Source organism: Cherax quadricarinatus, chromosome 35 (assembly GCF_038502225.1).
Source record: "Cherax quadricarinatus isolate ZL_2023a chromosome 35, ASM3850222v1, whole genome shotgun sequence".
NCBI classification, from domain to species: Eukaryota; Metazoa; Arthropoda; class Malacostraca; order Decapoda; family Parastacidae; genus Cherax; species Cherax quadricarinatus.
In genome coordinates, this window is record NC_091326.1 from 12,824,040 (window position 1) to 12,850,142 (window position 26,103).

Here is a 26,103-nt window from a genome sequence, read left to right on the forward strand (position 1 = left end):
ACCCTCACCATCACCTGTAACCGTGGGGGATGTGTACCGGCCCAGAGGTAGTGACCCACTAGACCTGTGTGGGACCACTAAACACCCAGACTCGCTCATGGTTTGGGGGGTTTCAGCGCTCAGTGTGTTGAACTCATTGCGCTTCCCAAAAAACAGTATATGAACCAGTATAATTACCTGGAGTTATTGTGTGACAATTTACCTGAGGCATTTGACAAGTGTGGGGCTATGGTTTTTATGCAGGACAGTGCGCTGTGTCATGCCACCAAATCTAGTTCGGTGGCCAGGCAATTCCCCAGACCTAAACCCTATTGAAAACCTCTGGTCAGTAGTGAAGCGAAGTTTATTGGGTGAGGATGTCAGTTCCATCCCACAGCTGGAGGCTGCAATACGTACGGCATGGAATAATATACCTCCCCAAACACTCAAAAATTTCAGAGAGAGTCTTCCTACATGGCTGAGGGACGTGATTAAGAGTAAAGGATACAGCACCAAGTATTAAAACCTCAGTAAGTGTGCAATTATATATACATTATAATCTTTCATGGGATGTGTTTGTGTTTTGGTATGTGTGTAGGGGAGGGGGAGGTATAATTCCATGACTAGCACTGTATATCTCTTCTCCATGAGGAAGCAGAACAAAATTCTTCCTCCATAAATCATGTGTGTTGTAAGAGGAGACTAAATGGGAGCATGGGGCTAGTAACCCCTTCTCCTGTATGCATTACTAAATTTAAAAAGAGAAATATTCATTTTTCTTTTTAGGTCACCCTGCCTTGGTGGGATATGGCCGGTTTGATGAAAAAAAAATATATATCTGTAACATGATTGTCACAAGAAGTACTAGCATAAATTCCATTGCATTTTTTTTTTTGCATAAAATTATTACTATTAATTAGTATCATTGTATAATGATAACATCAGTTTATAGTACAGTGGAACCTCAAATATCGAACTGCTCCCAACTTGACCAGTTATGTAAGTGTATTTTTGTAAGTTCTTTTATAAGTGTAATTTTGAGTGTCTGAAATGAACTAATCTAATTTACATTATTCCTGATTGGAATAAATTCATTCGGTAATGGCACTCGAACAGCCGTCTAGAATGAAGAAAGTTTGATTTTTGAGGTTCCGCTGTAATTCCAATTTATCAATCAACTTTATAGAACTTCTCTAGTCTTTTCACTACATATTCTGATCAAGTGGTGGTATGTTGCTGGTCAGCATGAGTCATTCTAATTATACATTAGTTATATCTGTATACAAGATACTGTATAGCCAAAATAAGTACTGATAATCTAAAACTTTTTGACATTTTTTTTTTTTCCACATTGGCAATTTCCTACCAAGATAGGATGACCCAAAGAAGGCAACATTTATATCATTTATTCAGTAATTGTCTTGTCAGAAGTGCAAGGATTATCACAATTTAAATGACCCTCCAAACTGCTATATTAAGACCCCTCCTTCCTCAACTGCAGAGCTCAAATCTGGCTAACCAGTTTTCCTGAATCATCCTACTAATGCTACCTTCCTTACACTCCAACAGCATGCCAGATTCCTTTATGGAATTAGCCTCCACTGTATCATTGTCCATTTCATTTGACTTTGTCTTTAACCTGAATAAGTAATGTCCTAAAGTATTTTATGTTACCACCCTCTTGTTTGTTCTGCCAGACACGAGCAGCCTTGCTCTCGCATTCTTCATAACTAATTTTCCTCAAACTTTGGTGCCAGTCTAGATGCATTTCTTTGGTCTTAATTGAGTTTCACTTTGTGTTTTACTAGGTGAGGGTTCCATACAGTGCTGCTTACTCAAGAATGGGTCACACATATGAGGTAAAGTGTGTTTTGAAATGTCATTGTTTAAGTGTCTGAATGCCACTCGTATGTTCACAAGCTTAGCCTATGCTGCTGCTGATGTTTGATTTGTGTGCTTCAGAGGACAGGTTTGGGGTAATGGTTTTTCCTATGGTAGACATTTCTTTAGTGAGTATACACTTGATGGAAGTCTGCTTAAGTCTGGCTTGAGGGATTGTACACTCAGATCCGTGCCTAGTGTTCTAGGTTGTGGGAGTATGCATTCATATCTGAGCTCTGGGGGTCTGGTTTGAAGGAGTATACTGTACATCCTGAAAAGACTGAAAGCCGGATTTTAGGGCTGACTTTATAAAACAATTATTATTTAGATAGCAGGAACTATAATAGTGAGATGATGATGATGAATAAGACATTTATGCAACACCTGGGTATCTTGTTTGGAGAGATTTTGCCCACCAGGGGCTTGACAATCTAATATGGAGATAGGATATTGGAGCATTTTTTAGTCAAGCTAGCAGAATGATGCAGCAGTTGTAGATGTGGTCTCATGTAGGCAGGGGCCACTGGTGGAAGTAGGTCAGGCCCTAGAAGGTAGGCCAGAAATTTAGCAGTCAAGTAGTCAAGACATCCTCTAGATTTCTAAAAGGAAGCTAGTGGTCAGTCTGGTAATGGAGCCAGTAGAAGTAGTGATGCAATAATAGTATACATAGTCACACATGGGTGGGGCTTAATAGTGGAAGCAGGTCATGTGCACAGTGTGGGCCAGAAATTTAGCAGTTGAAGTATTGCACATCTGTCTGGACACATCGATCCTCTAATGTTTAACTATAATGATTCAAGAACATAGAGATTGGGTTGTAAGTTTTTTCTATTATAGGCCATTTTCTGACAAGATGGTGATCCCCAAAAAAGAAAAACATTCACCATAATTTAATAAGTAGCTGCCCTTCTAAAAGTACACAGACATCACAGATCCAATGATCCACTGGATTGTAACTTCCCATCTGTTCTTCAAAGTGCAAGCACTGTGCTGACCACCCCAGAACCCAATTCCAGCTACTGGTTTCTTCAATTACCTTCATAGATATTACCTCACTCTTATTCCAACAGCTCATCATATCTCAAAAAGCCACTTGTCTCCACTCTGATCAGGAACACACACACATGCCCACTAGATGCTCAGCTTCATCCCTTTGTCTTCACACCCTTCCTCTGACCCTTCTTGGGATGACCTCTACATCTCCTGCCCTTGAATTTATATTTTTTTAAACACATTGGCTGTTTTTCACTATAGTGTGTTGACCTATAGAAGGGAACATGTTCACCATCACTCGCTCAGTAACTGCACTACGAGAATTGTGCAGACATCACAGCTCAAATGACCCTCCAACTCCCACATGCAAACCCATCTGTAGGGTGAATAAATAAAATTGTTTTCATGGTTCAAGTGTGTTTGGGGTTAGTGTATGGTAGGATCGAAGACCAGGTAATTCAGTGTGGTAGATGCTAGTGTAGTGTGCAGCGAAGATTGTGTTTTCAGAGAATTAAGTAATATTATGCCCTTTTAGGGGTGCCTTGATATGTAGGGCTCTTGATCCAAGGAACTAGAGCTACCCTCTCCTTCACTGAATCAGACCTGATAATCTCCCATTCTGAAAGAGGCTGTATGACCCTTACAGATTTAGCACTTCCATGTGAATATAATAACAACATTAGTCATAAATTGTCAGCTATGTACGTGTGTTTGTGATCAAAATAATTTTACTCCACAGGATGTGAATCATGACTACAGCCATGGAAGCACAGATGAGGACCCTCGCATGATGGCTTTCTTTGACTCTCTAGTGCAGAGAGAGGTGGAAGGTTGGACCTCGAACACCGACCTTTCTGATGATCTTGAAAATGATGCACAACTCTCAGGGCAAGATGATGATGATACAGAAACTACTACAACTCACTCATCTCTGGCTGTTGTCACATCACAGTCTGATGATAATGATTCCGATGATGGTAAGATTTTACTACACAAACTAGTTTCAGAATAAAATAGCTTGCTGAAATCTCAGGTTGAATTTTTAACATTGATGTTATTGTATTTATGATAAAGAACTAGAACATATATACCTTCACAATTTTTATTTATTATGCAAATCTACTTGTAGATACAGATGACTTAATATAAAGTAGTTACTTAACAGGTGAAGATAATCATTTGGATAATGGAAGGATGACAGGAATACTTACTAATGAAAATAGGATGTTCTAAAAACACCTGAAATAAATCATATTACACCCATCTCTTGACCTGCACAATAATGTGATCCTAAAAATTGCCTATAAGGTGAAGTCATACAGTTCCATCAATAAAGTACATGAAATTTGAATTTTACTAAAATCATAATTCAGAAGGCTGAGGAGAGGTGGTTGAGGTGGTTTGGGCATTTAGAGAGGATGGAGCTCAGTAAGATGACCAAGAGAGTACAGGAAGGCCCCGCGTATTCAGCACCCTCTTTTTGGTGTTCCATCTTTTCATTAGTTTTTAATTGAGCCATTGTTCATTATATTCTGTGCTTTTTTTCCCACTTTTCTGCAGTTTTTGCACAACAGTTGCATAAGGAAGGGCAACTGGCACCATATTTTAATGTAAATATTGTATGTACTGTGTATTTATTTTACTTTTGTATCTTTTTTTTATGCCTAGCTGTATTGAGCACTGAATACATACATGATAGTGTAAACACGTTAGGAGGCATTTTAGACGTATTCGATGTTGAACAACACTCTTTTTCCACTCCCTGGCGATTTTTGGTTATTACCGGGGGTCAAGAACCTAGCAGCCATACAAACGGTGTTCTTCTGTATATAAATCTGGATTGGAAGTTATGAAGGTTAGGGGTCATCTTAGGAAGGGTTAGAATGAGGAGGGGGCTAAAGGAGTTTAAGAAGGATCAGCAGGTAGCCTCAGGGTTTGGATTAAGCTTTGCACCAACAACTGGAGGTGTTAATTTTCTACATGTTGGAAAAACATCAGAAGGCTTATGTGAGTGCATTGGATTGATTGGCGACTGTTAGATTTTCTTTCCGTAATGGTCATTTTTTTCTTCTAGAACCAAGTGGTAGCCATGGACAAGAAAGTTCTGATGAACAACAAGAAACTAGACAAAGGTCAAATCAACTCTCAAGAAGAAGACAGAGTCGTAACGATCCTCCAAAGAATGAAGAAGATGAGGATGATGATGATGATGATGAGGATGATGATGATGATGATGATGATGATGAAGGAGATAAAGTGGGTTTTGGCTGTGGTAGTTTTTAATTGCTTTACCTGAAGATAGTTTACATTTAAGAACTTTCACCTAATTAATGCTTTCATTGCTGAAATTATATACCTGGAGTATACCTGGTTTGTAATAAGAAACCAAGGCTTTTTTTTCTATCTCTTTCTCTGTCTCTCTCTCTCTCTTTGCAGAGGTTGTGATTTCACTTTTACTGACCAAAAATATTTTACACATTTTGGCCATTAAGCAAATGTGTAAATACCACACTGGATATGGCCGGTAGACGGTGCCTGGAATAGGGTTCTCAGATCTATTGTAGCCATCACATTTTGATGGTAGAATGCAGGACTAGCTCACACTTAGACTTGGATTCGAATCTTGTCTGTTCCTTGAAAGAAAGTTGTTTTCATGATTTTCCTGAAGCCTTTTGCATATGCTGTCTCATCACACAAGAGGTGAAAAAAGGTGCTGCCATTTCCTGCTCGGTGTGTGTCTGAATTGTAAATATTCCTCACCTGATAGCACCAAGTTGCACGTGTTTTTAATGATAGATTTTCATAATTTTATACAGTGAGTTGCTAGAATTTCTGGTGAATATTATTTTTAAAGAATGGGAAATGAATCACAGAATTGATGGTGAGATGTGTTGAAAATATAAGGCAAACATCTTCCCTAAATGTCAAGTACTCTCACCTTCCTCTCTCTCCCTTATCTCCCTCCTTCACTTCATATTCCTCACTTTTTACTTCCTACACTCTTTCCTTCTTACTCACTTTTCCCCTCCCTCCCTCATCCCTTCTCTACTGGTCCAACTCTAGAATTGTTTAGTCTGTTTGTGTGCTTTACAGAGAAAACTTGGTAAGGTTTGTAACTTCAGAATCTTTCATTTCTAGTCCATATTTTGGATTATACCATAAATATGGTGTAATGTATGTTGCATAAGGAATATACAGTGGACCCCCGGTTAACAATATTTTTTAATTCCAGAAGTATGTTCAGGTGCCAGTACTGACCGAATTTGTTCCCATAAGGAATATTGTGAAGTAGATTAGTCCATTTCAGACCCCCAAACATACACGTACAAATGCACTTACATAAATACACTTACATAATTGGTCGCATTGGGAGGTGATCGTTAAGAGGGGGTCCACTGTATATGTAGAATAGTGAAGTAAACTGCTAATTTATTCACCTCGGATGAAAGAATGGCGATTTGCTACTGCACTTTTTTTTTTATTTTAAAAGATAATGCAGATCAAGTTGAGCTAATACATTATAAAAAACACACAATGAACATTTTTTTTTTTTCACAAGGTGAAAGTCTTTGACAATGTTTTAAAGCTTTTTCATGGTTATGGGCTTCCTTATACTTATAGGCCTACAATGCTCTGTTGTGTTATAATGCAAAAAAAAAAAATTGTCTGTAATACGTCTGGCTCCATTTGATAAACCTAGGTCAAGATACTTTCATATATGAAAGAATATACAGTGGAACCTCGGTTTTTGTATGCCCTAGTTTGTATGTAAAACTGCTATAGTTATTCTCTATAAAATGTATTTTTTGTTAATATTTCCCATAAATAATGGAAATCCAATTAATCCATCCCAGACACCTAAAAATATTAATAAAAAATACATTTTATAGAGAATAACTATTTTATATACAAACTAGGGCATACAAAAACCGAGGTTCCACTGTATTTTTAAAAGTTTCATTGTGAGGTTTTTAGGTAAAAATAAATTCCAGGTGTGGGACCTTGTGATCTCTTATAAAAGCTCATCTGAGTGGTTTAATTTTGTAAATGGAGAAATGACTCTTGCTGAGAATCAACTGGATGATGCATGACACGGTGAAAGGGTTAAGTAATGCTAAAGTTGTTACTGTCAGTTTATTAACTGCTCTTAAGAATGTATGTTTTTACCCTCTTGACTTAAAGGTCCACAAGGCCTCAGTCTTACTTATTTTTCCTTTTTGTTTTATGCAGGTATTTGTGCTTGTAGGTAGTAGATTGGTAGACAGCAACCACCCAGGGAGGTACTACTGTCCTGCCAAGTGAGTGTAAAACGAAAGCCTGTAATTGTTTTACATGATGGTAGGATTGCTGGTGTCTTTTGTCTGTCTCATAAATATGCAAGGTTACAGGTACGTCTTGCTACTTCTACTTACACTTAGGTCACACTACACATACATGTACACGTTTATTTATACACACTCATCTGAGTTTTCTTTGATTTTATCTTAATAGTTCTTGTTCTTATTACTTTTCCTTTTATATCCATGGGGAAGTGGAATAAGAATCTTTTCTCTGTAAGCCATGCGTGTTGTAAAAGTCAACTAAAATGCTGGGAACAATGAGTTAGTAACCCCTTTTCTTGTAATAATTACTAAAAAGAATAAGAAGAAAATTGTCAAAGTGGGATGTCTGAATGTGCATGGATGTTGTGCAGATGATAAGAAAGAGATGATTGTGAATGAATGAGAAGAAGCTGGATGTCCTGGCTTTAAGTGAAACAAAGCTGAAGGGGGTGGGAGAGTTTCAGTGGAGAGGAATAAATGGGATTAGGTCAGGGGTTTCAAATAAAGTTAGAGTAGCAATAATGTTGAAGGATAAGCTATGGCAGAAAAAGAGGGACTATAAATGTATTAATTTAAGGATTATGTGGAGTAAAATAAAGGTTGGATGTGAAAAGTGGGTTATAGTAAGTGTATATGCACCTGGAGAAGAGAGAAGTGTAGAGGAGAGAGAGAGAGATTTTGGGAAATGTTGAGTGAATGCATGGGGAGTTTTGAACCAAGTGTGAGAATACTTGTGGTTGGGGATTTCAATGCTAAAGTGGGTAAAAATGTTGTGGAGGGAGTAGTAGGCAAATTTGGGGTGTCAGGGGTAAATGAAAATGGGGAGCCTTTAATTGAGCTATGTGTAGAAAGAGGTTTGGTAATAAGTAATACATATTTTATGAAAAAGAGGATAAATAAATATACAAGTTAGGATATAGCACATAATGAAAGTAGTTTATTAGATTATGTATTGGTGGATAAAAGGTTGATGGGTAGGCTCCAGGATGTACACGTTTATAGAGGGGCAACTGATATATCGGATCATTATTTAGTTGTAGCTACAGTTAGAGTAAGAGGTAGATGGGACAAGAGGAAAATGACAACAAGAAGTAAGAGGGAGGTGAAGGTGTATAAACTAAGGGAGGAGGAAGTTTGGGTGAGATATAAGCAACTATTGGCAGAAAGGTGGGCTGGTGCAAGTATGAGTAGTGGGGGGGTTGAAGAGGTTTGGAATAGTTTTAAAAATGCAGTATTAGAATGTGGGGCAGAAGTTTGTGGTTATAGGAGGGTTGGTGCAGGAGGAAAGAGGAGTGATTGGTGGAATGATGAAGTAAAGGGTGTGATAAGAGAAAAAGGTAGCTTATGAGAGGTTTTTACAAAGCAGAAGTGTTACATGAAGAGTAGAGTATATGGAGAGTAAAAGAAAGGTGAAGAGAGTGGTGATAGAGTGCAAAAGGAGAGCAGATGATAGATTGGGAGAGGCACTGTCAAGAAATTTTAATGAAGAGAAGAAAAAATTTTGGAGCGAGTTAAACAAGTTAAGAAAGCCTAGGGAATGAATGGATATGTCAGTTAAAAACAGAGTAGGGGAGTTAGTAGATGGAGAGATTCAGTTCAATTCAATTCAATTCAATTCAGTTCAGGTTTATTCTCTATAAGGGTTACAATGTGGGGTTTACAGGTTTTGGGTATTGTGTGGTTTACATGTTATAAAATACTAATTACAGAGGGGGCCACTAGGACACCTAGCATGGCTAGGCATTTCGGGCAGACTTAGATTAATTCTTAGAATTAAATCCTTACAGATTATGGTATTAAGGCTAAGTGACTACATCATAATTTGTGAGTTTAGCAATGTGAATGCTTTTGTTTTGGCACAATACAAAGTGTCTATATTGGAGTATCATTGGCAAACTTATGACTAGTTAAAATTTATTATTTTAAGATTAAGATTAGTATTTCTGGGTTTATAGTCAGTGGGTGAGCGAGTGTAATTGTGAACCACCAGGTGGTTATCATGTAGTTAGTTGTCGGGGTGTATGAGGGAGATAAGATGTTTTCTAACTGTAGTTTTGAAAGTGATGAATGTGTCTGCAGTTCTAAAGTTTTCAGGTAGGGTGTTCCAGATTTTAGGTCCTTTGAAATACATTGAATTTTTGTAAAGGTTTAGTCGAACACGGGGAATGTCAGAGATGTTTGTGTCTGGTGTTATGCCTGTGGATCCTGTCACAACTATCAAGAAAGCATTTTAGGTCAAGGTTAATATTGGAATTTAAGGTCCTGTTGATATAGATTGCATGGTAGTAAGTGTGGATGTTCTGAACAGGGAGTAAGTTTAGATCTATGAAGAGTGGGGGGGGGGGTGTTGCCAGGGATGGGATTTAGTGATTATTCTTACTGCGGCTTTTTGTTGGGTTATTATTGGCTTTAGGTGTGTTGCTGCAGTTGAACCCCAAGCACAGATAGCATAGGTGAGGTATGGATATATAAGTGAATGGTATAGTGTGAGAAGGGCAGTTTGCGGCATGTAGTATCGTATCTTGGAGAGGATCCCCACCGTTTTGGATACTTTTTTTGTTATGTGTTGGATATGGGTGCTGAAATTTAGGTTGTTGTCGAGGTATAGGCCAAGGAATTTGCCCTCATTATGTCTGGCAATTAGAGTGTTGTCGATCTTAATGTTAAGTTGCGCAACACCTGCTCTGCTACCAAACATAATAGAGTAGGTTTTGCCATTGTTAAGTGTAAGTTTATTGGCTATCATCCAAGTCGATATTTTGAGCAGCTCCTCGTTAACAATGGTGTTGAGGGTGGCAAGATTAGGGTGGGAGATGACATAAGTCTTGTTGTCAGCAAAGAGAATGGGTTTAGGAGTTGGGATATGTTTGGAAGATCATTGATGTAAATGAGGAAGAGCAGGGGTCCAAGGACACTTCCCTGCGGAACTCCAGTATCAAGTGGCCGTATTGATGAGGCTGTGTCTTTAATGGTGACATACTGATACCTGTTAGAAAGGTAGGATTTAAAATATGCAAACGCATGGCCTCTTATACCATAGTGGTCAAGTTTGTGGAGTAGGATGCCGTGGTCTACTGTGTCAAATGCTTTTCTTAGGTCAATAAAAATTCCTAGCGGATATTCCTTATTTTCCAGTGCTGTGTAAAGCAGGTCTAGCATTTTTATAATTGCATCATTAGTGCTTTTATTTTTCCTGAATCCAAATTGGCAGGGGTTGAGTATGTTTTGTGATGTTATAAATGAATATAGTCTCCTGTGCACGAGTTTCTCGAAGATTTTGGATAGCAATGGTAAGTTTGATATTGGCCTATAGTTGTTTACATCTGTAGGGTCACCACCTTAATGTATTGGTGTAACCCTTGCTGTCTTGAGTAGTGTCGGGAAAGTGCTAGTTTCTAGTGACTTGTTAAAAAGTAATGTAGTAGGATGCAAAAGGACATGGGCCGCTCGCTTGTACAATAATGGTGGGATGTGAGACAGATTCCCCGAGTTATTTTTAAGTGACTTTATGATCGCGGTGACTTCCATGGGCTCAGTTGGTACAAGATAGGAGTTTGGGAAATTCCCATCTAGGTAGTCCCCGGCAAGAATATTTTGAGGAACTTTTAAATGTTGACAAAGAAAGGAAGGCGGTAATTTCATGCACTGGCCAGGGAGGTATACCATCTTGTAGGAGTAAAGAAGAGCAAGATGTGAGTGTGGGGGAGGTGCGTGAGGCATTATGTAGAATGAAAGGGGGTAAAGCAGCTGGAACTGATGGGATCATGACAGAAATGTTGAAAGCAGGGGGTGATATAGTGTTGGAGTGGTTGGTAATTTTTTGTTTAATAAATGTATGAAAGAGGGGAAGGTACCTAGGGATTTGCAGAGAGCATGTATAGTCCCTTTATATAAAGGGAAGGGGGACAAAAGAGATTGTAAAAATTATAGAGGAATAAGTTTACTGAGTATACCAGGAAAAGTGTACGGTAGGGTTATTATTGAAAGAATTAGAGGCAAGACAGAATGTAGAATTGCGGATGAGCAAGGAGGTTTTAGAGTGGGTAGGGGATGTGTCGATCAAGTGTTTACATTGAAGCATATATGTGAATAGTATTTAGATAAAGGTAGGGAAGTTTTTATTGCATTTATGGATTTAGAAAAGGCATATGATAGAGTGGATAGGGGAGCAGTGTGGCAGATGTTAAAAGTACAGTGGACCCCCGGTTAAAGATATTTTTTCACTCCAGAAGTATGTTCAGGTGCCAGTAGTGACCGAATTTGTTCCCATAAGGAATATTGTGAAGTAGATTAGTCCATTTCAGACCCCCAAACATACACTTACAAACGCACTTACATAAATACACTTACATAATTGGCCGCATTCGGAGGTGATCGTTATGCGGGGGTCCACTTTATATGAAATAGGTGGTAAGTTACTAAATGCTGTAAAGTTTTTATGAGAATAGTGAGGCTCAGGTTAGGGTGTGTAGAATAGAGGGAGATTACTTCCTGGTAAAAGTAGGTCTTAGACAGGGATGTGTAATGTCCCCATGGTTGTTTAATGTATTTATAGATGGGGTTGTAAAAGAAGTAAATGCTAGGGTGTTCAGGAGAGGGGTGGGATAAAATTATGGGGAATCAAATACAAAATTGGAATTGACAGTTTCTTTTCGCTGATGATACTGTGCTTATGGGAGATTCTAAAGATAAATTGCAAAGTTTAGTGGACGAGTTTGGGAGTGTATGGAAAGCTGGAAAGTTGAAAGTGAACATAGAAAAGAGCAAGGTGATGAGGGTATCAAATGATTTAGATAAAGAAAAATTGGATATCAAATTGGGGAGGAGTATGGAAGAAGTGAATGTTTTCAGATATTTGGGAGTTGACGTGTCAGCGGATGGATTTATGAAGGATGAGGTTAATCAGAGAATTGATGAAGGAAAAAAGGCGAGTGGTGCGTTTAGGTATACGTGGAGACAAAAAATGTTATCTATGGAGGCAAAGAAGGGAATGTATGAAAGTATAGTAATACCAACACTCTTATATGGGTGTGAAGCTTGGGTTGTAAATGCTGCAGCAAGGAGGTGGTTGGAGGCAGTGGAGATGTCTTGTCTGTGGTGCAAATATTATGCAGAAAATTTGTAGTGTGGAAATTAGGAGAAGGTGTGGAGTTAATAAAAGTATTAGTCAAAGGGCTGAAGAGGGGTTGAGATGGTTTGGTCATTTAGAAAGAATGGATCAAAGTAGAATGACATGAAGAGGACATGTAGGGGAAGGAAGCCGGGGTAGGGGTCGTCCTCGAAAAGGTTGGAGGGAGGGGGTAAAGGAGGTTTTGTAGGTGAGGGGCTTGGACTTCCAGCAGGCGTGCGGCTTGGACTTCCAGCAGGCGTGCATGAGCGTGTTAGATAGGAGTGAATGGAGATGAATGGTATTTGGGACCTGATGAGCTGTTGGAGTGCGAGCAGGGTAATATTTAGTGAAGGGATACAGAGAAACCGGTTATTTTTATATAGCCGAACTTGAGTCCTGGAAATTGGAAGTACAGTGCCTGCACTTTAAAGGAGAGGTTTGGGATATTGGCAGTTTGGAGGGATATGTTGTGTATCTTTATACGTATATGTTTCTAAACTGTTGTATTCTGAGCACCTCTGCAAAAACAGTGATTATGTGTGAGTGAGGTGAAAATGTTAAGTTATGATGAAAGTATTTTCTTTTTGGGGATTTTCTTTCTTTTTTGGGTCACCCTGCCTCGGTGGGAGATGGCCGACTTGTTGAAAAAAAAAAAATTATGCTTGTACTTGTTCTCTCACAAAAATAGGTAGAGAGTCTTCAGAAAGCAGTGTGATCCATAAAGGAATCATGTTTATTTATAAATACAAATGTTTTGAATGTGTTAGCCATTATGATGTTCACAGAAGTGTGCACATCCAGTCATGTTGACAAATATGTTTTAATATAACTTAATATGGTAATCTAGTGTGACTAATGCTGACCTCTAGTGCATGCTGTGTCTGAGGACAAAAGGAATACATAGTGTTCTTTTAGAAGTCCCCATAAGAAAAAATCAAGATGAGTAAAATTTGGAGATCTTAGCCTAGTTCTTGGGTAACGAGTTTCCTTTGAAACACAGACTCCAAGTAATCTCTAAGTTGCAACACAATCTGAAGATCCTGTAGTAAGATACAAAAATGCAAATACTGTAATTTATAAATTCTAGTTGTAAAAATCCAGAACAAAGGTGAAAAATTTTGAATTGTTAATGCTTACAATTCGCCATTTAGCAATATATGTAACAAAAAATTGACAAGATAAACAAGGGATTTCAAAAATGTACTATGGGAACTATTAATGAGAAGCAATCATGTCAAGACAATTTTTGAAATAAAGAATTTTAACTGCATGTAAATGGAAACCAAACTGGATTTGGTTAGCATACGAGGCTGGAACAGCAAATAAATGGTCAATCAAATTTCTTAGTGTAATGACTAGTTTCTTAATGTATCAGCACATTAAATAAGAGACTTGTGTGATGAGAGAGGGCAACACACTGTTGATACTAAATTTTTGTGTTTAAAAGAAAAAGTGGAAAATTTTTAAACTTTAAACTATATAAAGCCATTTTGAAAGGGTGACATTATTTTATTGAAAAAATGTTTTGTTAAATGTGGCCTGGGGAAATATGATTTAAGGCAGTATTCATGGAAACAAACTGGAATAGAATTTTTGCAAGAGACATATAAACAAGCTATAAAAGGAGTTCTACACCTTGTACACTATGAACATACCTGTAGTGAACTATATTCTGGATAGGAGCAAAAGACCTTAGGTTTGACAGATATGTTTCATATAAGTCAGAAGTTAAAAGGTAGGACCAAGTGTTGGAGCTGATCCTTTGCAACTTCAACTTGATACAGTATTAGCATACAATAACACATCATTACTATAGTTTAAAAGTATAAAAAAATTTATCCTTAAATTTCAGATCTCTGGAGGAAGTGAATGGATTATGCGTTTGATTGCCAAGAAAAGAGCCAAACTTAGGATTGCTAAACGAGCCAGAAGGAAACACAAGCATCTCAGGAGACACCGCAAGAAAGCTCAGCATTTTCTTCGCTCCTTTACAACAAGCAGAAGGCGGTTTGTACTCATTAATATTATTCACAAGGAATGCATTTATCGAGAAAGGTCTGGACCAAGGGGTATCTACAGTATATATATGTAGTTTTGGCTAATCAAAGTTCATGTTGTTGGGCATAGTTTACCCCCCTAGTGATGATTAATGGACATATTCCTGTTAAGGAATATGCCATCTCTATTACTCTCCTCTAATTCCCTGAAGTATGGTGTGAATGATCTGTTAACTCTAGTTTGCTATCACCCAAATAGTCATTAGCTGAATGTTATCATGTGCAGGTATTAGTTAGGGCCTGAATAGCCTACACTTATTCAGTTATCATACTTAACCCTTTGCGGGTGGGTGCTGTAGGGCTTTGAAGTGCGGGTTGGTGCCATAGTTCTATGTGATGAGCTCGGCTCACTCAGATAAGCTGTGAGCAGTAAATTTTGGCCTAGATATGAGAGAATGGGTTTGTGGTGAGTGTGGACCGTATAAAAAAAAAAAAAAGTCCTGCATCTCACAGTGCATGAAGGGGAAAAAAAAGTGACTGTTTTTGGTTTAAAACCGAATTTGCAGTGTATTTTCGTGTGGATTTTGTGGTTGTATTCTCAGTTTCTTGATCTCGTTTGATTGAGTGGAAGATATATTACAGAAACAGAGATGATTTTGATTGGTTTCAGGACTGAAAGTTGCTTGAAATTGAGCTCAAAGTAGCAGAAATGTTCGATATTTGCCAATATTCCAGGGTACACAAATTTCGTCACTTGTCCAATACGCGTCCAACTGGTTGGTCTAATACACATTTAGGAAGGCTCTGACATTTTTTTATAAAATTATTACAATGCTGCAGTAGTCTGCATAAGAGTAAATTTTATGTGTTTTTTTTTTTTTTTTTTTTTTGTGTGTGTGTGAATAAAAATTCAAAATAGAGAGTAAGCATAATATAGGAGGGGCCCAGAGACACAACTAATGAATAGAGGAAATGTTTTTTAGTGCCAGGAATGTCTACATTTTTTATTCTGGATCCTATTTTTAAATTGGCAGTTTTTAATTTTGTGGAATTGGCCAAATTACCAGTTGTTGATCACTTTATTGGATAGTTGAAATAGGTAAATGAGCAGTTTCTTGTGCTCGTAGTGAAAATAGCTACAAGTTTGGTTGACTGGAACATTGGAATTGACTGAAAATAGGGCTTAAATTGGGTGAAATTGCAATGCATGAATGTTGTCGAGATCACTAACTTTATGAGAGTGGAATTCTGATAAGTTTTCCATTTCTGCTCTTCTTCACATTTATCTTGGGGATAGCCAATTGTTTTGTTTGATGCACCTAACTTTTGATTGCTGTGCTGCGTGCCTGGCCTGTTTGTAGTCTTATATGTGCATAGTGTAAGCAGGCCCTTGGTCTAGGAGCCTTGTTATGCCAGGCTATGCTACCTACTTGTGATATATCTTATGTGTACATAGCATGTGGGCCTTGTCAGGTCATGCTTGCCTCTTCTGTATCATGGTCATCCCTACTTAGACTCTGCCTCAATAGCTACCTTCTCTTTTTCTTTTCTGTTGGTGCAATTCCAACTGAGCGAGCAATGATCTTATAGCAGAAAACTGCCTTTTGTAGGATACAAGATGGACACTTTTCAGTGTCAGGGACCATGGGAAAGACTCTGAGTTTCCAGTTCAGCTGATTTGGTTTCTGGATGCAAACTGGGTTGTGACAAATCATTCAGGCCTCAGCTGACCCCTGCTCACCGTACCTTTTGGGTAATAACTACTTAGTGGAGGTGAGCTAGGACTTATTAGAGCATTCTAAACCTTTACTAACTTTTTTCACTAAGGTATTTGAAGAGGCAGATCATAGTATTAAATATGATATTGTGTATATGGACATCAGTAAGGCTTTTGATAGAGTTCCACATCAGAGGCTATTGAGGAAACTTAAGGCACACAGAATAGGAGGAGAAATTTTTTCCTGGGTAGAGGCATGGTTGACAAATAGGCAGCATAGTTTGCATAAATGGGGAGAAATCAGAATGGGGGCACGTCACAAGCGGCATTCCACGGGTCAGTGTTGGGCCCCTTGTTAACTTGTTCACAATTGACATAAGCATAGATGAAGGAATAAATAGCGACATAAGCAAATTTGCTGATGACACCAAAATAGGCCGTCCAATTCATTCTAATGAGGACATTTGAGCACTCCAGGATGATTTGAATAGACTGATGCAATGGTCGGAGAAGTGGCAGATGCAGTTTAGTATAGACAAATGCAAAGTTCTAAATGTTGGACAGGAAAATAACCATGCCACATACAAACTAAATAATATAGATCTTAAAATTACTGATTGCAAAAAGGATTTAGGTGTTCTGGTTAGCAGTAATCTAAAACCAAGACAACAGTGCATAAGTGTTCATACTAAAGCTAACAGAATCCTTCGCTTCATATCAAGAAGTATAAATAATAGAAGTCCTCAGGTTGTTCAACTCTATCTTTGGTTAGGCCTCATTTAGATTATGCTGCACAGTTCTTGTCACCGTATTACAGAATGGATATGAATGCACTGGAAAACTTACAAAGGAGGATGACAAAGTTGATCCCATGTATCAGAAATCTTCCCTGTGAGGATAGACTGAAGGCCCTGAATCTGCACACTCTAGAAAGGCATAGAATTAGGGGGGACATGATTGAGGTGTATAAATGGAAAAGAGGAATAAATAAAGGGGATGTAAATAGCGTGCCAAAAATATCTAGCCTAGACAGAACTCGCAGCAGTGGCTTTAAGTTGGAAAAATTCAGATTCAGGAAGGATATAGGAAAGCACTGGTTTGGTAATAGAGTTGTGGATGAATGGAACAAACTCCTGAGTACTGTCATAGAAGCTAAGACGTGTAGTTTTGAAAATAGGTTAGATAAATACATAATATAAAACTGGGATGCTTGAATGTGCGTGGATGTAGTGCAGATGACAAGAAACAGATGATTGCTGATGTTATGAATGAAAAGAAGTTGGATGTCCTGGCCCTAAGCGAAACAAAGCTGAAGGGGGTAGGGGAGTTTCGGTGGGGGGAAATAAATGGGATTAAATCTGGAGTATCTGAGAGAGTTAGAGCAAAGGAAGGGGTAGCAGTAATGTTGAATGATCACTTATGGAAGGAGAAAAGAGAATATGAATGTGTAAATGCAAGAATTATGTGGATAAAGTAAAGGTTGGACGCGAAAAGTGGGTCATAATAAGCGTGTATGCACCTGGAGAAGAGAGGAATGCAGAGGAGAGAGAAAGATTTTGGGAGATGTTAAGTGAATGTATAGGAGCCTTTGAACCAAGTGAGAGAGTAATTGTGGTAGGGGACCTGAATGCTAAAGTAGGAGAAACTTTTAGAGAGGGTGTGGTAGGTAAGTTTGGGGTGCCAGGTGTAAATGATAATGGGAGCCCTTTGATTGAACTTTGTATAGAAAGGGGTTTAGTTATAGGTAATACATATTTTAAGAAAAAGAGGATAAATAAGTATACAAGATATGATGTAGGGCGAAATGACAGTAGTTTGTTGGATTATGTATTGGTAGATAAAAGACTGTCAACTTCATACGGTAGGGTTATAATTGAAAGAATTAGAGGTAAGACAGAATGTAGAATTGCGGATGAGCAAGGAGGCTTCAGAGCGGGTAGGGGATGTGTAGATCAAGTGTTTACATTGAAGCATATATGTGAACAGTATTTATCTAAAGGTAGGGAAGTTTTTATTGCATTTATGGATTTAGAAAAGGCATATGATAGTGGATAGAGGAGCAATGTGGCAGATGTTGCAAGTTTATGGAATAGGTGGTAAGTTACTAAATGCTGTAAAGAGCTTTTATGAGGATAGTGAGGCTTAGGTTAGGGTGTGTAGAAGAGAGGGAGAATACTTCCCGGTAAAAGTAGGTCTTAGACAGGGATGTGTAATGTCACCATGGTTGTTTAATATATTTATAGATGGGGTTGTAAAAGAAGTAAATGCTAGGGTGTTCGGGAGAGGGGTAGGATTAAATTATGGGGAATCAAATTCAAAATGGGAATTGACACAGTTACTTTTTGCTGATGATACTGTGCTTATGGGAGATTCTAAAGAAAAATTGCAAAGGTTAGTGGATGAGTTTGAGAATGTGTGTAAAGGTAGAAAGTTGAAAGTGAACATAGAAAAGAGTAAGGTGATGAGGGTATCAAATGATTTAGATAAAGAAAAATTGGATATCAAATTGGGGAGGAGGAGTATGGAAGAAGTGAATGTTTTCAGATACTTGGGAGTTGACGTGTCGGCGGATGGATTTATGAAGGATGAGGTTAATCATAGAATTGATGAGGGAAAAAAGGTGAGTGGTGCGTTGAGGTATATGTGGAGTCAAAAAACGTTATCTATGGAGGCAAAGAAGGGAATGTATGAAAGTATAGTAGTACCAACACTCTTATATGGATGTGAAGCTTGGGTGGTAAATGCAGCAGCGAGGAGACGGTTGGAAGCAGTGGAGATGTCCTGTCTAAGGGCAATGTGTGATGTAAATATTATGCAGAAAATTTGGAGTGTGGAAATTAGGAGAAGGTGTGGAGTTAATAAAAGCATTAGTCAGAGGGCAGAAGAGGGGTTGTTGAGGTGGTTTGGTCATTTAGAGAGAATGGATCAAAGTAGAATGACATGGAAAGCATATAAATCTATAGGGGAAGGAAAGAGGGGTAGGGGTCGTCCTCGAAAGGGTTGGAAAGAGGGGGTAAAGGAGGTTTTGTGGGCGAGGGGCTTGGACTTCCAGCAAGTGTGCATGAGCGTGTTAGATAGGAGTGAATGGAGACGAATGATACTTGGGACCTGACGATCTGTTGGAGTGTGAGCAGGGTAATATTTAGTGAAGGGATTCAGGGAAACCGGTTATTTTCATATAGTCGGACTTGAGTCCTGGAAATGGGAAGTACAATGCCTGCACTTTAAAGGAGTGGTTTGGGATATTGGCAGTTTTGAGGGATATGTTGTGTATCTTTATACGTATATGCTTCTAAACTGTTGTATTCTGGGCACCTCTGCAAAAGCAGTGATAATGTGTGAGTGTGGTGAAAGTGTTGAATGATGATGAAAGTATTTTCTTTTTGGGGATTTTCTTTCTTTTTTGGGTCACCCTGCCTCGGTGGGAGACGACCGACTTGTTGAAAAAAAAAAAAAAAAAAGATAAAAGACTGTTGAGTAGACTTCAGTACATGTTTATAGAGGGGCCACAGATATATCAGATCACTTGCTAGTTGTAGCTACACTGAGAGTAAAAGGTAGATGGGATACAAGGAGAATAGAAGCATCAGGGAAGAGAGAGGTGAAGGTTTATAAACTAAAAGAGGAGGCAGTTAGGGAAAGATATAAACAGCTATTGGAGGATAGATGGGCTAATGAGAGCATAGGCAGTGGGGTCAAAGAGGTATGGGGTAGGTTTAAAAATGTAGTGTTAGAGTGTTCAGCAGAAGTTTGTGGTTACAGGAAAGTGGGTGCGGGAGGGAAGAGGAGAGATTGGTGGAATGATGATATAAAGAGAGTAGTAAGGGAGAAAAAGTTAGCATATGAGAAGTTTTTACAAAGTAGAAATGATGCAAAGAGGGAAGAGTATATGGAGAAAAAGAGAGAGGTTAAGAGAGTGGTGAAGCAATGTAAAAAGAGAGCAAATGAGAGAGTGGGTGAAATGTTATCAACAAATTTTGTTGAAAATAAGAAAAAGTTTTGGAGTGAGATTAACAAGTTAAGGAAGCCTAGAGAACAAATGGATTTGTCAGTTAAAAATAGGAGAGGAGAGTTATTAAATGGAGAGTTAGAGGTATTGGGAAGATGGAGGGAATATTTTGAGGAATTGTTAAATGTTGATGAAGATAGGGAAGCTGTGATTTCGTGTATAGGGCAAGGAGGAATAACATCTTGTAGGAGTGAGGAAGAGCCAGTTGTGAGTGTGGGGGAAGTTCGTGAGGCATTAGGTAAAATGAAAGGGGGTAAGGCAGCCGGGATTGATGGGATAAAGATAGAAATGTTAAAAGCAGGTGGGATATAGTTTTGGAGTGGTTGGTGCAATTATTTAATAAATGTATGGAAGAGGGTAAGGTACCTAGGGATTGGCAGAGAGCATGCATAGTTCCTTTGTATAAAGGCAAAGGGGACAAAAGAGAGTGCAAAAATTATAGGGGGATAAGTCTGTTGAGTATACCTGGTAAAGTGTATGGTAGAGTTATTATTGAAAGAATTAAAAGTAAGACTGAGAATAGGATAGCAGATGAACAAGGAGGCTTTAGGAAAGGTAGGGGGTGTGTGGACCAGGTGTTTACAGTGAAACATATAAGTGAACAGTATTTAGATAAGGCTAAAGAGGTCTTTGTGGCATTTATGGATTTGGAAAAGGCGTATGACAGGGTGGATAGGGGGGCAATGTGGCAGATGTTGCAGGTGTATGGTGTAGGAGGTAGGTTACAGAAAGCAGTGAAGAGTTTTTACGAGGATAGTGAGGCTCAAGTTAGAGTACATAGGAAAGAGGGAAATTATTTCCCAGTAAAAGTAGGCCTTAGACAAGGATGTGTGATGTCACCGTGGTTGTTTAGTATATTTATAGATGGGGTTGTAAGAGAAGTAAATGTGAGGGTCTTGACAAGAGGCGTGGAGTTAAAAGATAAAGAATTACACATAAAGTGGGAGTTGTCACAGTTGCTCTTTGCTGATGACACTGTGCTCTTGGGAGATTCTGAAGAGAAGTTGCAGAGAATGGTGGATGAATTTGGTAGGGTGTGCAAAAGAAGAAAATTAAAAGTGAATACAGGAAAGAGTAAGGTTATGAGGATAACAAAAATATTAGGTGATGAAAGATTGGATATCAGATTGGAGGGAGAGAGTATGGAGGAGGTGAATGTATTCAGATATTTGGGAGTGGACGTGTCAGCGGATGGGTCTATGAAGGATGAGGTGAATCATAGAATTGATGAGGGGAAAAGGGTGAGTGGTGCACTTAGGAGTCTGTGGAGACAAAGAACTTTGTCCTTGGAGGCAAAGAGGGGAATGTATGAGAGTATAGTTTTACCAACACTCTTATATGGGTGTGAAGCATGGGTGATGAATGTTGCAGCGAGGAGAAGGCTGGAGGCAGTGGAGATGTCATGTCTGAGGGCAATGTGTGGTGTGAATATAATGCAGAGAATTCGTAGTTTGGAAGTTAGGAGGAGGTGCGGGATTACCAAAACTGTTGTCCAGAGGGCTGAGGAAGGGTTGTTGAGGTGGTTTGGACATGTAGAGAGAATGGAGCGAAACAGAATGACTTCGAGTGTATCAGTCTGTAGTGGAAGGAAGGTGGGGTAGGGGTCGGCCTAGGAAAGGTTGGAGGGAGGGGGTAAAGGAGGTTTTGTGTGCGAGGGGCTTGGACTTCCAGCAGGCGTGCGTGAGCGTGTTTGATAGGAGTGAATGGAGACGAATGGTTTTTAATACTTGACGTGCTGTTGGAGTGTGAGCAAAGTAACATTTATGAAGGGGTTCAGGGAAACCGGCAGGCCGGACTTGAGTCCTGGAGATGGGAAGTACAGTGCCTGCACTCTGAAGGAGGGGTGTTAATGTTGCAATTTAAAAACTGTAGTGTAAAGCACCCTTCTGGCAAGACAGTGATGGAGTGAATGATGGTGAAAGGTTTTCTTTTTCGGGCCACCCTGCCTTGGTGGGAATCGGCCAGTGTGATAATAAAAAAAAAATAATAAAATTAGTGGGTGGGGGTGGGTGTGAGTTGAACCTGACTAGCTTGTGCTACTAGGTCAGATGCCATGCTCCTTCCTTAAGTGAATATGACCTGACCTGACTAGGTTAGGGCATTGGCTTAAGCTGGTATTAGAATTGGACCTGCCTCTCATAGGCCAGTAGGCCTGCTGCAGTGTTCCTTATATCTTATGTTCTTATGTTCTTACTGGGGTTAGGAGAGGTGAGTAATAAATAGTTGTAGGCAAGAAGTATTTCATCTTGGTCTTCTGTGGGCTCTTAAGACAGAAAGGTGTCTTTCATGATTTTTAACATTTTATTATTTTGTGTTTGCTTTCATGAATGTTTGATTTAATTTTCTTGTATACTTGTATTGCAGAATTCTTTGCATACTTTATTTTGTTTATATCTGACCTTTTTAATACAGTGGGCCCCCCGAGTTTCATGATTAATCCTTTCCAGAGAGCCTGCCGAAAGTCGAAATTCACGAAACTCTAAACCATTATCCCCATAAGAAATAATGGAAATAAAATTAATCCATTCCAGACACCCAAAAATATTAAAATAAAATATTTCTTTCAAATTAAATAAAGATTTATACACTGAAATCAATGAGAAATCAAATACATGCATATAAAAAATAATAACATTACACTTACCTTTACTGAAGACTTTTGGGTGGATGGAAGACGGGAGGAGGGGATAGGAGGAAGGTGTACACTGTTGTTTGGAAGGAGAATCTCCTTCCATTAGGACTTTAGGTAACAAGTCCTTATCTGGGGTTACTTCCCTTCTTCTTTTAATGCCACTGGGAACAGCTTGAGTCACTGGACCCCTGCCGCACAAAATATCTGTCCAAAGAGGTCTTTTACTGGCGTTTCTTTAACCCTTTCAGGGTTTCGGCCATACTAGTACGGCTTACGCACCAGGGTTTTTGACGTACTAGTACGCCTAAATTCTAGTGCCTTCAAATCTAATGAGAGAAAGGTGGTAGGCCTACATATGAAAGAATGGGTCTATGTGGTCAGTGTATGCAGTATAAAAAAATCCTGCAGCACACAGTGCATAATGAGAAAAAAAAAACTTTGATGGTGTTTTTGGATTAAAACAGCGACTTTGCACTGTATTTTCGTATGGTATTTATTGTTGTATTCTAGTTTTCCTGGTCTCATTTTATAGAATGGAAGACATATTACAGAAATTGAGATGATTTTGACTGGTTTTACAATGAAAAGTACCTTGAAATTGAGCTCAAAGTAGCAGAAATGTTCGATTTTTACCAAAGTTCAAAAGTAAACACATGATGCTATGCATCCAATACACGTCAACTTGTGAGTCTAATATTCTTTCACAAGTGCGCTGATGTTATTTATACCATTTCTACACTAATGCATAACGGTAAATCTTCTATTTTTTTTGTGAGAATAAAAATTCAAAGTGGAAAGCAGGAAAGCAAAAGAATGTAAGAGGGGCGTGGGGATGTGACTAATGAACAGAGGAAATGTTATTTTAGTGCCAGGAATGTCTTTCTTGTTTATTCTGGACCCTATTCGGAAGTTGGCATCTTTTGAAATTTGTGTGAAATTGGCAAAATTACTAAATTCTGACCACTGTATTGGATAGTTGAAATCGGTAAATGGGTGGTTTCTTGTATTCATTCGATAGAAAAAATGGAGTTCTAGCGAAATAGTTATGATTTTTGCCGACTAGTACACTGGAATTGGCCGAAAATAGGGCTCAAAGTGGGCAAAATCGCCAATGCGTAAACATCGTTGAGACCGCTAACTTTGCAGGAGCATAATTCCATGAGTTTTTCATCAAATTTCATACTTTTGGTGTCATTATGATCGGGAAAAGATTCTCTATCTTTTCATAAGAATATATATATATATATATATATATATATATATATATGTATATATATATAATCATATATATATATATATATTTTCTTTCTTTCAACACACCGGCCGTATCCCACCGAGGCGGGGTGGCCCAAAAGGAAAAACGAAAGTTTCTCCTTTTACATTTAGTAATATATACAGGAGAAGAGGTTACTAGCCCCTTGCTCCCGGCATTTTAGTCGCCTCTTACAACACGCATGGCTTACGGAGGAAGAATTCTGTTCCACTTCCCCATGGAGATAAGAGGAAATAAACAAGAATAAGAACTAGAAAGAAAATAGAAGAAAACCCAGAGGGGTGTGTATATATGTGCTTGTACATGTATGTGTAGTGTGACCTAAGTGTAAGTAGAAGTAGCAAGACGTACCTGAAATCTTGCATGTTCATGAGACAGAAAAAAGGACACCAGCAATCCTACCATCATGTAAAACAATTACAGGCTTTCGTTTTACACTCACTTGGCAGGACGGTAGTACCTCCCTGGGCGGTTGCTGTCTACCAACCTACTACCTATAATATATATATATATATATATAATTTATATATATTTTATATATATATACATTAAATATGTATATATATATATATATATATATATATAATTTTTTTTTTTTTTTTTTTTTTTTTTTTTTTTTTTTTTTTTTTTTTTTTTTTGAAATTTGGGCGACCCTAAAAGGATTAAGATTTCCTTGAGTGGGACACAACACTGTCATTGTGCATGTTGCAGATATGGCTTGTTTCAGCTTGGTCAGGGTGATACTTTTCAACAAAACTTTGCAACTCATTCCACATTCCACACATGTCCTTAATCACTGAAGAAGGAACCTCCTTCACTCTCTTTTCCTCCTCTGAAGCAAGTTCCTCGGCTGTGGTCTGATGCTGTTCCAGTTGAAGCTCTTGCAGTTCGTCAGTGGTTAGCTCTTCCCTGTGGTCCTCCACCAACTCTTCCACATCCCCGTCACTCACCTCCAACCCCATGGACTTGCCCAATGCCACAACACCTTCCACAACAGGCAGAGGGTCGGCAGGGACAGGGTCTGCCTCAAACCCTTCAAAATCCCTCTGGATCTTGTTCCTCATTTTATTTACCAAAGGGCTTGCACTAGCTTTCCTTGGGTCCATGATGACTTATTTAGCAGTTGCAAGCACAAAAAACAATGGATTATTATGAAATGTATTGTATGAACCCAGGGGTGATGGTCACATGTTGGTAAACAATGGCACACTGAGCGTGAATGGTGTGGGAGACTGGCTTGGTGTGCGCGGTGACGGGCGGACGGGTACCGGACGGTCGCCGAAACACGAGTCTAATCACAAAACTCGAGGCCAAATTTTGCCAAAAAAACTTGCTGAAGGTCGAATTTCACGAAAGTCGAGGCTGCCGAAACTCGAGGGTCCACTGTATTTCTTATGGAAAATATTACTTTGGTTTTCGTCCATTTCGGATTTCGACCGACCTTTTGGAACAGATTAAGGACAAAAACTGGGGTTCCACTATACTCTTACAATATTTCATACATGATTACTGTAACATTTTACAATTACAGTATTTTTATTACCATTATTATTGTAAGTGCAGCATTAGATTATTCTCACTCTTCCTTATCACTTATTCCATGTTGATACATTATAGTCCATAAATGTTAACAGTGTCCATGAAGTAAATCTCCTCTCTGATCTCTTTAATAAAAATCTTTGATCTGACTACTCGTGTAATATTTGCAGATAAAGATTACAGATATATGGGTATCCATATAAGACTACAGTATCATCAGCAACACCGAGAACACCTCGGTATTTAACTGCAGTACCAGAGCCCAGAGTAAACACAATGATAATATCATTGTGCTCCTAGAATTACTAAAATACCCAGTTTTCATTATTCTTATGTATAAATGGCTAAAACATGATATTCTAGACTTAATAAGTTACCTGAATACACAGCCATATATAACTGCAGACCTGGTCAAAATTGAGGTGGAAATCCAATTTACTACACTAATGAGATGAAATGTATTCACCTAACATTTACCAGAAATAGCCTCATGGAATAAGTAGTGTTTGCACAATTTGCAACCAAAAACTTCGGCTCGAATTATAATAGGTGTCTACAAATAACCACATACCAGCACAGGAAACTTTGGTGATAATCTTATAAAAAGTTAATCATAAACAATAAATAAACATCACTGATAATTATTGTGAA

General features: G+C 38.6%; 1 protein-coding gene across 4 annotated transcripts in view; it reads left to right on the top strand.

The window, feature by feature from the left end:
* The window catches only part of LOC128695135 (DDB1- and CUL4-associated factor 5), an 80,127-nt gene that overhangs the window by 38,783 nt on the left and 15,241 nt on the right, over positions 1-26,103 (top strand). For 2 of the 4 annotated variants that reach the window (XM_053785570.2, XM_053785569.2), the window contains 4 exons: positions 1,788-1,838; positions 3,593-3,830; positions 4,928-5,109; positions 14,138-14,292. In XM_053785570.2, the coding sequence (XP_053641545.1) occupies positions 1,788-1,838; positions 3,593-3,830; positions 4,928-5,109; positions 14,138-14,292 (626 nt within the window). The remainder of the gene's footprint in view (positions 1-1,787; positions 1,839-3,592; positions 3,831-4,927; positions 5,110-14,137; positions 14,293-26,103) is intronic. The other 2 variants (XM_053785571.2, XM_053785573.2) reach the window with 1 other exon arrangement.